The sequence below is a fragment of the Falco peregrinus genome, chromosome 5, assembly GCF_023634155.1.
Source record: "Falco peregrinus isolate bFalPer1 chromosome 5, bFalPer1.pri, whole genome shotgun sequence".
NCBI lineage: Eukaryota > Metazoa > Chordata > Aves > Falconiformes > Falconidae > Falco > Falco peregrinus.
The window spans coordinates 109,560,550-109,574,988 of record NC_073725.1 but is presented as its reverse complement, the minus strand read 5'-3'; the positions used below and the strand labels follow the sequence as shown (position 1 = coordinate 109,574,988).

Genomic DNA, 14,439 nt, shown 5'->3' with positions numbered 1-14,439 from the left:
ATCCTAAACAGCACTAGTTACAGAGCAGATGTGCTGCTGTGCCAGGGCACAGGATGGAGCAGCTCAAGCCCCGATTTTAGCTTTGTGCTTGTTAGCTATTCTCAAGTTGGGCAGACATAACTAAGCAAGAATATTCAAGATGACAATTACAGATGACCCATCATGATTAACTCGATGGCTTTTAACCATTGCTTGAATTAACATGATTACTTCTATTCAAGCTTTTGTGGCTAGTCTAAACCACTTCTTTAGGATATGCAAAGCTGATATTTAAGCCTTGCTGTTGCTTTGCAAGGTTATTTGCAAGTTTTATAGAGACTGTGACTCACAAAGGGCAACAGCACTTTATAATAAGCACGTGCCCTTTGACAAGCTTATTCTGTGGCTGTTGTGTTGTTCTAATTAGATTTTGTTGAGGTTAGTAGTCCAGGAACTGTGGTCAAAGGGAAGCATCAGTGATTTAACTACACAGTGCAGAAGATTCTCTTTGTAATCATCATGTGGCACGCACCTTTCTTTAGCTAGCTGGCCACCAGTTCTGTTCAAAGCCATGCATGCATAAACACGAGTAACAAAATAGTTACCCCTTTTACCAGTTGCAAAACTGCCTATCCATTAAATTTGCTGGGTTTATATTAAGGATTTGGTATTTTGAAAGAGAGCATCTTATCAAGGACAGGTAAGCAAGGAACTGAAACATCTAGCAGATATGCCTAGTTACATCTGCCTGACAAAGCCACAGTTCTGTCAAATTGACTAGTGCCTACTGAATAGCACACTATCGGTGGCCCTTCATTCAGTTTTCACGTAACACGTGTGTTACTGTTTCCCCTTGGGTATTTCAGGCCTCTCTCCTGAAGCATAAGGAGGTGATGAACAAGCCACTTCCCTGCTGCAGATCTCCGCTTCAGGATCTGTGCTGCGTTTGCTTGCATGTACACTTTTAGTAGCAGACGAGGGGAACTCCTGCATATGCTGATTTATGTTTCTGTCTTTGGTAAGACATTATTGCAGAGGAGATTGGAACCCAGCTCTAGCCCCATCAGTGTGTCGCTTATGCCCTCTTAAAGCTCATGTTTCTCTCAACTCAGTTGGAATTTGATCGTTTTGACCTTTTCCAACCCTAAAATGCAGCGCTCCACAAAAAACCTAGAAGTTACAGACATTGAGAAAAACAGAACAAGGGACAGATTATTTGGGCTCCTGTTTCAGTCACACTGATTTGCCTTATAGTAGTTGAAAAAATTGAAGTCTGTGTTGAAGCAAAAATAGCTTTTTATAGTTCCTATTATCATCCCATTTTTAATAAATGGTCTGAACAAGGATTCACAGCTACACCCAGTGCTTTGACACAGCAGCAGCCTGCAGCTCTTTTCTCAGGTCTCCACTAGCCCTGCTGGCATCAGTGCTTTGCCTGGGGGAAGGTTACAGCCTCACCCCAGGGCTGTGTGAAAAGACAGGCAGAAACACACAGAATCATACAATAATTTTGTTTGGAAGGGACCTTTAACGGTCATCTGGTCCAACTCTTCCTAGGAGCACACCACCATACCACCTCTCTGGGCAACCTGTTCCAACATTTCACCACCCTCAGCGTAAAAAGTTTTGTCCTTGTATCTAGTCTAAATCTACTGTCTTTTAGTTTAAAACCATCACCCCTTGTCCTATCACTACAGGCCCCACTAAAAAAAGTATCTCTCCCCATCTTTCTATAAGCCCCCTCTAAGTACTGAAAGGCCACAATAAGGTCTCCCTAGAGTCTGCTCTTCTCCAGGCTGAACAGCCCCAACCTTCTAAGCCTGTACTCATAGGAGAGTGTTCCATCCCTCTGATCATTTTTGTGGCCTTCTTTTGGACCTGCTTTAGCAGGTCCATGTCTTTCCTGTACTGGGGGCTCCAGAGCTGGATGCAGAACTGGTGGGGCTCACCAGAGCAGAGTAGAGGGAATCACCTCTCTTGACCTGCCAAGCACACTTCTTTTGATGCAGCCCAGGACACGGTTGGCTTTCTGGCCTGCGAGCGCACATTGCTGGTTCATGCCCAGCTGTTCATCCACCAGTACCCCCAAGCCCTTCCTGGCAGGGCAGCTCTCAGTCCCTTCCTCCCCCAGCCTGTACTGATACTGGGCATTGCCCTGACCCTGATGCAGAACCTTGCACTTGGCCTTCTCAAACCTCATGAGGTTCACATGGGCCGCTTCTCCAACTTGACCAGGTCCCCCTGGATAGCACTCAGTCCCTCAGGCACATCAGCTGCACCACTCAGTTTAATGTTGTCTGCAAACTTGCTGAGAGTGCACTCGATTCCACTATCTTAGGTTATTGATGAAGCTATTAAACAGTACTGCTCCCAAGAGGGGCCCCTGAGGGACACCACTTGTCACTGATCTCCATCCAAACAGAGCTGTTGACCACTACCTTCTGGATACAGCCATCTGACCAATTCCCCGTCTAACAGTCCTCCCATCAGATCCATATCTGTCTAATGTAGAGAGAAGGATGTTGTGTCAAAGGCCTTACAGGAGGCCAGATATGTGACATCTGTAGCTCTTCCCTTGTCTACTGACATAGTCACTCTGCTATAGAAGGCCACTAACTTGGTCATGCAAGACTTGCCCTTGGTGAAGCCATGCTGGCAGTCTTGAGTCGCCTCCCTGTCCCCCACATGCCTTAGAATAGCTTCTAGGAGCTTTCCAGGCACAGAGGAAAGGCTGAAAGATCAGTAGCTCCCAAGATCCTCCTACCTACACCTTTTAAAAATTTAGTGACCTCCACACCTAAAAAGGTGTGACAGATTGATTCATTACAACTGCAGCTGCAGAGACTCTGTATCTTAAGGACCTATTACTGATAGATGATAAGGAGCATAATAGGTTACAACATCTCTAAACAAGGACATGTAACACTGTAATACTTTCAAAATTACAAAGTTGAATGATATTAGAGCATCTTACCGAGTGATATGATCCATGTCAAACAACCAAGTTATACTGGTCCCATTGTGTCACAGCCCTCTCAAAACTAGCCGGCTGCAACAAGGCTTTTACCATCAGCTTACCAGATTAACTTCAGTAAGTAGTTGTCACACTTTGCTCCACCACAGCCATCAATTCCCCACAAGGTTTCAACAGTTTGTCTACTGTTTGTGCTGTTTCTTCATACTCTTCAGGCCAGCCCCTCCGTTTATTGCCTCTGTTGCATCCTCCTCCTTGTCTCCTACATCCAGGGCACACACACTCTCTCCTCCTTCTACTTTTTCCAGGTCTCTCTTCCTTGAGGGCTTTTCTTCTATCCCCCTTAGAGCTATTTAACTACTTAGCAGGAACCAGCCACAGCTGCACATTATCCATCCACATCAGCCAGCCCACCGCCCCTGAAGCCAGCCCACAGCTGTGTAATATCAATGTTAATTAACCCAGCTTCATTTCTCTGCAATTCCCCCCCTCCCTTTTTTTTTTTAACATTTCATACCTTATGTTTTTAACAATCATCACAACGTTTTCACAAATAAACTTTTCATACAGTTCGGACAACTTGTTCCTGAACTCTTTTTTTCTTCTTAACATTTCATGCCTTATGTATTTAACAATCAGCACAACCTTTTCACAAATAAACTTCTCATACAGTCCAGACAATTTGTCCCTGAACTCATACACATATTTCTTCTTCACTTTTATCTTGGGCTTTTCAGCTTCTGTGGGCTGATCACCTTTCTTCTCATCTGCTTTCTTGACATCTGGGATTTTGTTTTCTTCAGAGGGAAGTTCTAATGAGCTTATAGTATGTCGTCCTTTCACCTCCTGGGTCACACCGGACAGTAACCTGAATGAGCTTTCAACAGCAGCAGATCTAGAATACAGCACTAATACATTATTCTGTGTCCTGAAAAACTTTTCAACATCCTTGTGGTCACCCATTTCTTCTACAAGTGGAGACACCTTCAACAAGCACATAAACACCGGCAAGAATACCACCAGGCCAAGGAGCAGCAGCAGCAATGGCAGGAGCCGCCCGCGGCACCGTGCTGCTTCCACGCCTTCCCCCAGCACAGCCATCACCGCTGTCTGGCCGGACCCGTCTCTGGACTCACCGCTGCTGCGGGCCGCTGCCATGTCTGGCCGTGTACTCTGCCGCTATCGCCCGTTACCCTCAGCCTCTTAACTCCACGGCAGTCAGGCTTCCTTCTTGATCCCAACGGCTCACCTTTACCGGCGTCTGATCCAGATCCCCAGGCTCTTCCCGCCTATCTCAACGTGATCTGGATTGCAGGCTATCCCTGCCTGTCTCCGCTACGTTGGGCACCGCCGTCACTGTTCAAAACTTCAGATGTCCCCCGGCACAGCCGTCACCACTGTCATCGCTCACTACACTCAGTCTCATAATCTGATGGTCCCGAGGTCGATCCTCACGCGGGGCACCAATTGTCGCAGCGCTCTCAAAACCAGCCGGCTGCAACAAGGCTTTTACCATCCCATCCCAGGTTAACTTCAGTAAGTAGCTGTCACGCCTTGCCCCGGCACAGCCATCATCATTGTATAAGCTGGTAAAAGCAAATGCAGGAAGCATTTTTAAAAAGCCAAACCCCTGAATGTTACTTGGCAGCTGTCACGGACTAATCTCACCAGCGTGTTTTAATGGACACAACGACTGACAAACCACTGCGTGCAGTTGGATGGATCCCAGCACAAACACCCCCGATGTATAACCCCGTGCAAGAGGGGTCATAAGAACTGAGGAAGGATTCTCCCCAAAGCTGGTTTAATCTTGATGATTTGTATACGTGGTTGATAGTGGCACAGCATTGAGGGAAGGGGGGGGAGAAAAAACAACAGGTAACCAGGGCTCATGCTTGCTTTCCTCATAGAATTAGAAGGCTTGCTGTGATTTACCATGGTATTGGCAAATCCAAGCGACAGGACCCCTGAGCTGACGTGGTGGATGGTATACAAGAGCAGTGTCGCGAGGCAGAGGAGATACAGTCTGGCAACTCCTCTGCTCCTTTGTAATTTCTATTAACTGAAACAGCTCCCGTCAGCAGGCCATTACCAATAGTGCCAAAATAGAAAAGTCTAGCTCTAATGGGACAAAACTTAGATACGTGGTCTGAGCACATGCACGGTGAAATAGACAACACTAGAAAGTATTTAGGGGCCATAATACTTTGTTGTTTTACTGTGCTGCACTAGGTACCACAAAGTTAAGAGGTGTCTGAGGTAAGCCTTGGCAAATCACAATTTGATTAATGTGTACAGAGAAAGGAAGAGCCCACCAAAGATACTGCTTGTGACAGTTTCTTATAAAAGGCTTATGTCTCTTGCAGAAGATTTCCTGAGAGAGGGAAAATTGCCTGCAGAAAGTAGAGCTTTATCAGATCTTTCTTTTCAGTACACCCAACTTACACAGGGCTTCCAATCAAGGCTTGATTAATGCAGCACATCCCACTTTCTACTTAAGGACACAAAAAGATAAGAGGCTTATTTTTATTTTTAGTCAATAACTCATTCTTACCTTGCATCTATTTAGAAATATAGAAAGAGAAACAAACTGCTCAGATGTCTTTTTGGAGTTTTCAAAACCAGAAATAAATTATATTGAACCATCATGCTGATTCACACTTGGTCTTACTTTTGTTCCCTTTTGATGGAATGGGTCTGATGAACTGCATTTCACATGCCCTGAGAGCATCTATGCCTTTTTTCCATTTGATTTGATTTGTTTATCTGGAAATAAACACTTTAGTGCATTGTGTGTTTGCTAACTGGGGTTTGTGCTGCTTCTTCTCCGCCCTAGAACTTGGTGCGCTGGAGGGGAGGCTCCAACTCTACAACATCGCAGTAAATCCATGTTAGGGAACAAGAAGCCGAGAGCAAAAATGGACTCCTAAAATCCTCCCATGGAGAAAACAAAACAGCACACATTTTGCCACTTCAAGAACATCCCGCTCTTGGGTTAGATTAGCACTGCTAGCTCTGTTTTCACTGCACTATTCCTAAAATGCCTCCTGGCTCATTGCAGAATCATTGCAAACAGGGGAGCAAGGAGGGGCAGGGGCAAAAGCCCACAAAGTGTTGGTAATTGCAGATTCCTTGCTGAGGGGCACTGAGGCACCCTTTGGCTGTCTAGAAAGTTTTTGCAGAGAAATTTGCTGCCCACCAGCTCTCATTGGCAATGCCAAGCCTGGTGAACCCTACAGATTATCCTACTATTCCATGTAAGGTTTAATGACACTGCAACAAGGCAACTTAGAACCATCAAAAGAAACTTTATGTCCGTGTAGTGGTGCTCTCCCTCCCCCTGCTATCCCGACCTAACCATCAATGACTGTATTCAGCTCTAAGTGGAGTCAGGAGTTTGTCTTGAGCAGCACGTCTGTCTCACAAAACAGATAATAGATGCAGTGCAACAAGCAGACCCAACTGAGTGATGCCCAGGGTGAAGTGGGAGTCTCGTAGCCTGGTGTTGCTTCAGCGGAGGCAGGAAGACTCCCGCACATCTGTGCCCCTAAATCTGTATCTGTACCGAATCCTCCCCACTCTGTGCTGAACAGTTGGGCCCAACTGATCTTCCTGAATGGACACCTTGTTAAGTGCCAATTGACACACAATAATTGACTTAGTTCCACCTCACCGCATGTGTAAAATCAGAGGAGGGACAGGTGGGGCTGGGGAAGGGGAGCAGGGAATGGGGCCAGCAGCAGGGCTGGGGATGTGCGAGGAGAGGGAGGGACGTTGAAGGTGGGGGAAGGGGCCGGGGATGGGATAGGGACACAGTGGGAAGGGGGATGAAGAAGGGTGTGAGGGCACACACCTGGGTGGGCAGGTAAAGGAGAGCCCCTTGCCTGTGGGGTGACACAGGAGGACAGGAAGGTTGTGCCGCGGCACCATGGCTTGTGGCCTCAAGTGCTGGGAGAATTTGGGCAGGAGCAAGGCCATACCCTGGCTGCAGGTGGGGTTGCCCATGGTCACGATGGCACCTTGACACCTGGGGCAGTGCCACCCCTCTTTTCTACCCCTGATGCAGGGGGGAGTGCTGCCTGGCTGTGGGCTGCACCCGCTGTCCCTGATGGGAATATCCTTTGCTGTCACTTGTGCCCATTCCTGAAGGACTGCACTCCATGGGAAGGACCCACACTGGAGAAGTTAATGAAGGACTGTCTCCTATGAGTGGGCCCCCATGCCAGAGCAGGGTGAGGAGGAAGGAGTGACAGAGAAAATGTGTAATAAACTGATGGCAATCCCCATTCCGCATCCTACTGTGCTACTTGGGAGGAGAAGGTATAGAAGTCAAAATGAAGTTAAGCTTGGGAAGAAGGGAGGGGTGGGGGGAAGGTGTTTTTAATATTTGTTCTTATTTCTTATTATCCTATTCTGATTTTGATTGGCGATAGATGATTTCCCCAAGCTGGGTGACCTCCCTGTCCTTACCTCAACCCACGAGTCTTTTGTTGTCTTTTCTCCCCCTTGTCCATTTGAGGAGGGGGAGAGATGGAGTGGCTTGGTGGGCACTTGGTAGCTAGCCAAGGTCAACCCACCACACCACCCTTCTTGGGAGCATGTTTCTCAAAGACACAGTCCTCCCAGAACCTCAGTGTAGCTCTTTTATGGCTGCCAGATATATTGGGAGGGTGACTGTCCCCAACCCCTCCAGCTTTTGCAGGGTCAGGAGTCAGGAGTGGAGGAGATCCTGACCCAAAACAATCCCAAGAGTGAGGTCAGCACTGGAGCCAGAGTGACTTCACACCCACTTGAAACACCTCCCCATGTCAGGGGATCAGAGGTGTCACTTGGGTCCTTCCTTTCCCTTCTCTCCCCAGCAAAACAGCTCAGATCCCTCCATTTCTCCCTGGTTTGTGGCGTGCTCCATCCTTCATCCCACTCAGCAGCCCCATGCTGGTCTGTTCCAGGCTGTCACTGCCCTTCTGCCAGGGACAGACCCTGGCCACAGACATGCTGACATGTGGGAGAGGTTGGCGAAGGAATTGCTTCTCCTGACACACCAGGAGAGATTGGCCAGTGCCCAGGAAAAGGGATAGTCTTCTTGGACGCTATATGGGGTCTTTGCAGTGCATTGGGGTGTTTCCTGGGAGGACCTCGTGATGAGGAAGGAAGGTGAGAGCCACATGCAGCTGGGAAAGTTTGTAGCTATTTAATGTAGTGGTTTTCCAGAGTAAACCCTTGTTGGTGCTGATAGGTCCAGGATGGGACATGAGATGAGCAGGGAGACTTGGCAGCGATGGATCTTGTTGCTGTGTGGGCAGCCAGGCCTCAAATGATGGATTCCTGGGTCTCCCATGTGGCTTCGTTACCTTTCCTGTAACGGGGGGCTGCCATGAGCCACGCTAGGGGCTGGGGAGTTCATCTTTGCAGAGCTGCTGCTGCTGCGACCCCTGGGCCTGACCCATCTGCCCATAAAGCTCAGAACTGTTGGTGGGAGGGAGACCTCACCTGCGCTTCCACCACCAAAACCCCACAGCAGAGGCTGTGGCCACAAGAACCAGCACTACGATGGCAATGCCAACAGTTGGAGCTGCGCTGTGATTTACTGGGACAGGGAGAGAACAGGGCAGCTCTGTGAGTGTGGCAGCACCAGGCAGGAGCTACCCCTTGCAGGGCCAGTGGCTGTTACCTGCACCCTGTGCCCTGTCCCTGTCCCCATGGGTGGCACCTACCCCATGGGATAAGGAGGCTGCGGCTGCCCAGGCTGCTGTGGCGCACACGGCAGGCATAGCTGTGCCCATCATGGGGGGTCACAGCCAGGATGCTGCGGAGCTGGTAGGTGAGGTCAGCGTTGGGCAGGATGGCGCTGGTGTTGAGTGCTGGGCCTGGTGGCACCTCCTGGCCATCCCGCAGCCAGGCCACACTGATGGGCCGTGGATAAAAGCCGGTGACGCGGCAAACCAGAAGGAGCTGGGCTGGGCTGGGTGTGCGGGCGAAGACCACGGCCACGGGTGGCACTGGTGGGTGAGAGTCAAATGATGGGGGGAGCCCCAGTGGGGCACCACTTGTCCCCAGTGTGCAGGGGGCTTTGGGGTGGCCATGCCAGGGTCAGGGTTGTCTCACCTTGTCTCTCCAGATCAGCTCTCCCATACCTGCACAAGCTGAGGATATGGCTCTGGCAGGAAATGGAGAGGATGTGCTCCAGGAGCCCTATGATGGCCTTGTTGGTGAGGGACTTGCTGACCAACTCTGCTAGCAGGGATGACTGCTGGGGCTTCCAGCGCTGCCTCTCCATCTCGAAAGTTATAAGGTCTCTGCCGCTCTCCCCGACATCCATGAAGCTCCAGCTTGTCCTATTGGGGTACAGCCCACAGCCCCCACGGACCTGGACCACAAATGGATCTGCCAAGAGTAGAGCCAGTGGAGAGGTCCCATGACTGTGTGGAACATGTGTGGCATGAGGTCGGGTGTGGCTGGAGACACATGCAGGCGTGCAATGGGCAGCAAGGTGCAGTGGGAAGCAGGACATGGGGCCATGCTTCAGGAAGCCCTGGGACACCCTGCAAGCCCTTAGTCCCCCTGAAAGGCTGGAGTGCATATGGGGCCAGTTAGCACAGGCTGGCTCAAACAGAATGTTGTCCCCCAAAATATTTGCCCCAGACTTTCTCTTTCCTTGATTTGTGCTATGTGGGTCCTGCAGTCCCAGTAAATGTAGTGGCAGGTCCCCGGTGTGCAGAGGGGGTCTCCTGTGGCAGATGTCAGGAGTCTTGAGGGGTGTTTTTAGTGTGTTACCCCCGCCCCCCTGCTCGCCGTGTGCCCTGGCAGCTGCAGCGTTTCCCAATACCCATTCAGGAGCTGTTGCACCCTCTGAGACCCCGCAAAGGCCACCCCAGTGGGGAGGAGGGCACAACCAGAATCCTGGGAAAAGGGCTGAAGCTCTGGCTGGGGTCATCCCTGTACTTACAGTCCAGTTGCGCCTGCTGGGCTGTTTCATGCACGAATCGGACCATACTGCGCAGAAAGAGTTTGGAGTGGGATTTGATCTTCCCTACATCACCTTCAGCTGCAGCCTGGCTGGCCCAGGGCCAGTAGAAATGGATGCTCCAGTTGGCAGGATCCAGTGTATAGATGGGCACGTCCCCCAGGAAGGCCACCCCGGACACCTCAGCAGAGCTGATGTTGGTGAAGGAGCTGGTCTGGAGCAGCTGGAAAACTTGTGTCTGCGCTGGGAAAGAGGATTGAGGTGGGAAAGGCTGCAGGAAAGATGATATGGGGGTGGGAGGGTACTGGAGGGGAAATGGGATTCAAATTACATATAAGGCAGTAATTTTTTACAGTGTGGGTGGTGAAACACTGGCACAGGTTGCCCAAAGATGTGGTAGATGCCCCATCCTTGGAAACATTCAAGGTCAGGTCGGATGGGGCTCTGAGCAACCTGATCTAGTTGAAGATGTCCCTGCCCATTGCAAGGGTGTTGGACTAGTTGACCTTTAAGGTCCCTTCCAACTCAAACTGTTCTCTGATTCTGTGCCCTTCAGCCCGCTCAGGGTTGCTTTGCTGTTTGAATTTCCTCTCCCTCTGCTGCTCTTTTTCCTTCTCCATTTTACTTTCAAGATGTTTATCTCCCTCACAGTAGTTCAGGCACCTCATCCCCTCACTGCCTCCTTCCTGCCCAGCACCTGCTGTCTGGCCGTGCAGAGCAGCTGGGGGGGCACCTCAGTGCTCGTTTGGGGTGATGCTTCCCCCAGAAGAAGCACCCACGCCAGGACCTGAATCTGCTAGAGACCTGCACGTGGGCACAGAGGATGTGGAGGCTGGAGGAGGGGAAAGGGCATTTCATCCAGGTTTGAGGGCTCCTGGGCATCAGGAGCTCAAGGAGACTGGACCCAGCCAGAGGCAGCAGAGTAGCGCAGCCCAGAGATCAGTCCTGTGTTCCTATGTTATCTGCTTCTGCCCAACCCTGCCCCCCCTACTCCCCCCCCCCCGGAAATGTGAAGTCTTATGGGGTTGGGGTGAAATGTTCTGTGTGACGGCAGCACCCGAAACACACTCTCACAGGTGCAGCTCCTCAACGAACAAGGAGCTGCTGGAAGGGGCCTACAGTACCACGTGGGGCTCAGACACCCCTGGCACCCATGGGCTCCCTGCAGCAGGAAGGAACCTTTGGGGGAACCCCAACACCCCGGGCCTGGCTGGGGTCCCCTGGCCTCACTTATGCTTGGGTACGCGAGCCCCTGTGCTGGAGCTGGTGGGGCATGAAGCCCCAAGCTGGAGGCAGGAACAGAGAGGGTGAGCAGGGCAGGACACCTTTGGGTGCTGTGTGGTGAGGGGTGACCCTTTGATGCTAGGGATCACACATCACCCGCCCCTCCTCCCCCCCCCCCCCCCGCCCGGCTCCCAGCAGGTGACAGTGGCCTGGCTGTTTCTCCCCTGAGGAACCTGTGGGGTCCTCTAATGGGGGGGAGAGGCTGGGGTGCATCAGGGCTCCCACTTACCCTCTGGGTCTCCCTGCATCCCAGGGAGGAGGAGAGGGAGAAAGAGGAAGAGGAGGAGATGAGGGGGCTGCATGGTGCATGTGGCAAGGCTGAAGCAGAAGCAGCAGTGACTGTGGGGGAGGAGGAACCTCAAGCGTCCCACGCTTCAGCCCAGCCCAGCAGTCGTGACGGTGGCTCTCCACCAATGGGACTGGTGCAGATGTGTTGGGGAGGCACCCAGAGGTCCTGAGCTGGGGGCACGTGGGATGGAGGAAAGCTGAAATAAGGTCTTGAGCATGAAGTGCCATGACAGGCTAGGGCTGGAGAGAGCCTGGCCAGGAGGAGAGGCAGGTAAAGGGAGGCCCAGGAGATTAAACTAGGAGAAAATGGGTGCTCAAGGACCCGAGCTGGGTCTACCTGCTCCCTCTCCCCACTGATGGTACCTTGCCCCTATCCATTTTCTTATGGCATGCATCAGCTCTGATTGACGTGATGATGGCTTTTGAGTTTCAGCCCTGACTGGAGAAAGATGGCTGATGTCCTTACAGACCTTGCACAGGGAGAAAGGCTACTTTGGATCCTCCACAGCACCTCCAGCTCAGGTTCCTCCTGCACCACCTGCCTAACCCTGGGGACGGGGCTTCCCAGGGAGGGGGTGATAAGCAGGTCCCATCGGGCCATGGCTGCAGGAACAGTGCTGGAGAGTTCCAGCTCACCCATAAATGCCCCCAGGAGAGGGCCTGGGGCTGGGCTGTAGCCTGGCACTTCCCTTTTCTTCCCACCATCTTTGATGGGGAACCATGTCCCCCTCCCCAAGTGCCCCCTGGGTGTGGGAACAGGAATGGTGAGGGCCATCCCCCTGCTCTGTCCCCATTGTCACCAGTGCCCGGTGCTGCTGGAGGGACCATGGGGTGACCAGAGCCAGCCTGACACCCACAATATCTCCTACCCACTGCTCGTGCCTGGCTGTCCCCTGGGGCCTCCCCTCACCCTGCAGTTTCTCTTCTCCTTTCCAGGGGATGTCCACGTTGGGGGTGAAGGCAGAACTGAAACAACAGCTGAGGGGAAGTTTGAGGGGGTGTGATCTGGTACCTTCCAAACACTGAACCCCTTCCCTTCCATGGAGCTGTCTCATGGAGAAGTAGGGATGCTGTGGTGTCCTGGCAGGCCCAGAAATAGCACCAACGGTCCCAGTTCCCTGGCAGCTCTACTCAGCATCACCCAGGGGATGCCCAGCCGTGCCGTTACAGTACCCACACTCTTGCCGGCAGGACCACCAACGCTGGGGTCAGAGGAGAGTGGCTGGTGGGATGGCAAAGTGCAGCCATGGGGTGGCCAGTGAGGGAAGGGGCAGGGGCGCTTTTGTCCACACAGTCCTAGGAGGTGACCATTTGTCCTCTTGGGCCCCTCTAAGGTGACCGTTGGCCACTTCTTGCTGAGCAGCTGGTAGGCCATTAGCAGGCCTTTGGCTTGTGCAGGTGCATGTGAGGTCACTGGAGGCTGAGTAGCTGTTGGGACTGGTGCAGGAACCTGGCTGTGTGGGTGTCATGATGTGTTAAGCCCTCTCTGAGTTTTCTCCAGATGTCTCCCACTCTTGCAGTGGACCAGAATTTCTGCTTTAGCTCTTCCTCATTGTCTTGGTTTCAGCTGGGATAGATTTAGTTTTCTTCTTAGAGCTAGTACAGTGTGGTGGTTTGGCTCTGATGTGAGAACAATGTTGATAGGACACTGATGTTTTTAGTTGTTGCTGGGTCATGTTTATACTAAGTCAAGGACTTTTTGGTTTCTTGGGCCCTGCTAGAGAGAAGGCTGGAGGGGCATGGGTAAACGGGGAGGGGACGCAGCCAGGACAGCTGACCCAAACTAGCCAAAGGGATATGCCATACCATATGATGTCATGCTGAGTACATAAACTGAGGGAAGAAGAAAGAAGTGGGGGACATTCAGCATTACGACTTTTGCCTTCCCGAGTAACCGTTATGCATGATGGAGCCCTGCTTTCCTGGGGATGGCTGAGCAGCTGCCTGCCGATGGGAAGTAGTGAATGAATTCCTTGTTTTGCTTTGCTTGCATATGCAGCTTTTGCTTTACCTATTAAATTGTTCTTATCTCAATCCTCGAGTTTTACATTCCTTTCTAATTCTCCTCCCCATCCCTCTGGGTGAGGGGGAGTGAGCAAGTGGCTGCGTGGGGCTGGGTTGTCAGCCAGGGTTAAACCGCGACACTCAACTCTATTAAATGTACTTGTCCTCATGTTTTTCTTGTTTTATTTTCATTTTCTTAGTTGCTGTAGAAGTCATAACGTCTTCCTCCTCGATATTGTTACTTCCTTTGGTCAGCAAGAGACCAAAGAGGTCTGGGGGCTGTTTGTCCATACAGACCATTGGTCTCTACAGTCCCCTCATGTGACTCTTGGTCCTCAGAGTCTGCCCCCAGGTCACCATTGGGCCCCACAGTTCCCTCAGGTGACATTGGTTCTTACAGTCCTCCCAGGTGACCACTGATTCTCACTGTCCACCCCCCAGGTGACTGTATGACTTTGCAGTTCTACTACATGTGATCATTGGTCCTCCCAGACCATGCAGGTAATACTGGTCCTTGCAGTCCCCCCTCAGGTGAGGGCTGTAACCCCCTTGAGCCCAGAGCTGCACCTGGGTGGGTTGGAGTGGTATGGGCAGGGCTGCAGTGCCTCTGGGTGCTGCGCTGGGTGTGTGGGCATCAGCACCCACTGGGCTGGGCTGGAATGTCTGAAAAGACCTCTTGAGATGTCTGTTTGTGTGTGTGTTATTGTAGGGTCTCAGGGGCTGTGAACACACACTTGCAGACACCTCCCTGGTACTGGGTGTTTGGGTGTGTGCAATTTTAGTGTCTCTTAGGAGGTCATGCACTTGACCACCTTTTCTTACCAAATTTGCCCACCAGTGGCATCTGTTCTCCAGATTTAGTGGATGAGCTTCATCCTGCCATATCCTGTGAATGCTGCAGGGTGTTTCACTCCGTTTGGGAGATGAATTGCCCCCTGTGCCCTGT

General features: G+C 51.5%; 1 protein-coding gene across 3 annotated transcripts; it reads right to left on the bottom strand.

Annotated features, from left to right (window-relative positions):
• Positions 1-257: 257 nt before the first annotated feature.
• LOC101920701 (T-cell surface glycoprotein CD1b-3) lies at positions 258-11,583 on the bottom strand. Of its 3 annotated transcripts, XM_005234559.4 has the most exons (6): positions 11,431-11,583; positions 9,900-10,160; positions 9,059-9,337; positions 8,668-8,952; positions 8,444-8,540; positions 8,126-8,309 (listed from the first exon to the last, which is right to left on the bottom strand). In XM_005234559.4, the coding sequence occupies exons 1-6, from the start codon at positions 11,501-11,503 to the stop codon at positions 8,264-8,266; spliced, it is 1,041 nt and encodes a 346-aa protein (XP_005234616.2). In that variant the 5' UTR covers positions 11,504-11,583; the 3' UTR covers positions 8,126-8,263. The 3 variants fall into 3 exon arrangements, with proteins under 3 accessions (XP_055662448.1, XP_027638457.2, XP_005234616.2); XM_027782656.2 differs by lacking the exon at positions 8,444-8,540 and having other exon boundaries at positions 3,440-8,309; XM_055806473.1 differs by lacking the exons at positions 8,444-8,540; positions 8,668-8,952 and having other exon boundaries at positions 258-8,309.
• Between the last annotated feature and the right edge of the window lie 2,856 nt (positions 11,584-14,439).

Excerpts from the sequence above, each read along its gene's own strand:
- LOC101920701 (XM_027782656.2), bottom strand. The coding sequence starts at position 11,503 with ATGCAGCCCCCTCATCTCCTCCTCTTCCTCTTTCTCCCTCTCCTCCTC. Across the intron at positions 8,953-9,058 it reads AGCTGATCTGGAGAGACAAG|TGCCACCCGTGGCCGTGGTC; the intron begins GTGAGACAACCC and ends CTCACCCACCAG. Across the intron at positions 8,310-8,667 it reads CAGCCTCCTTATCCCATGGG|GAAAGGTAACGAAGCCACAT; the intron begins GTAGGTGCCACC and ends CCCCCGTTACAG.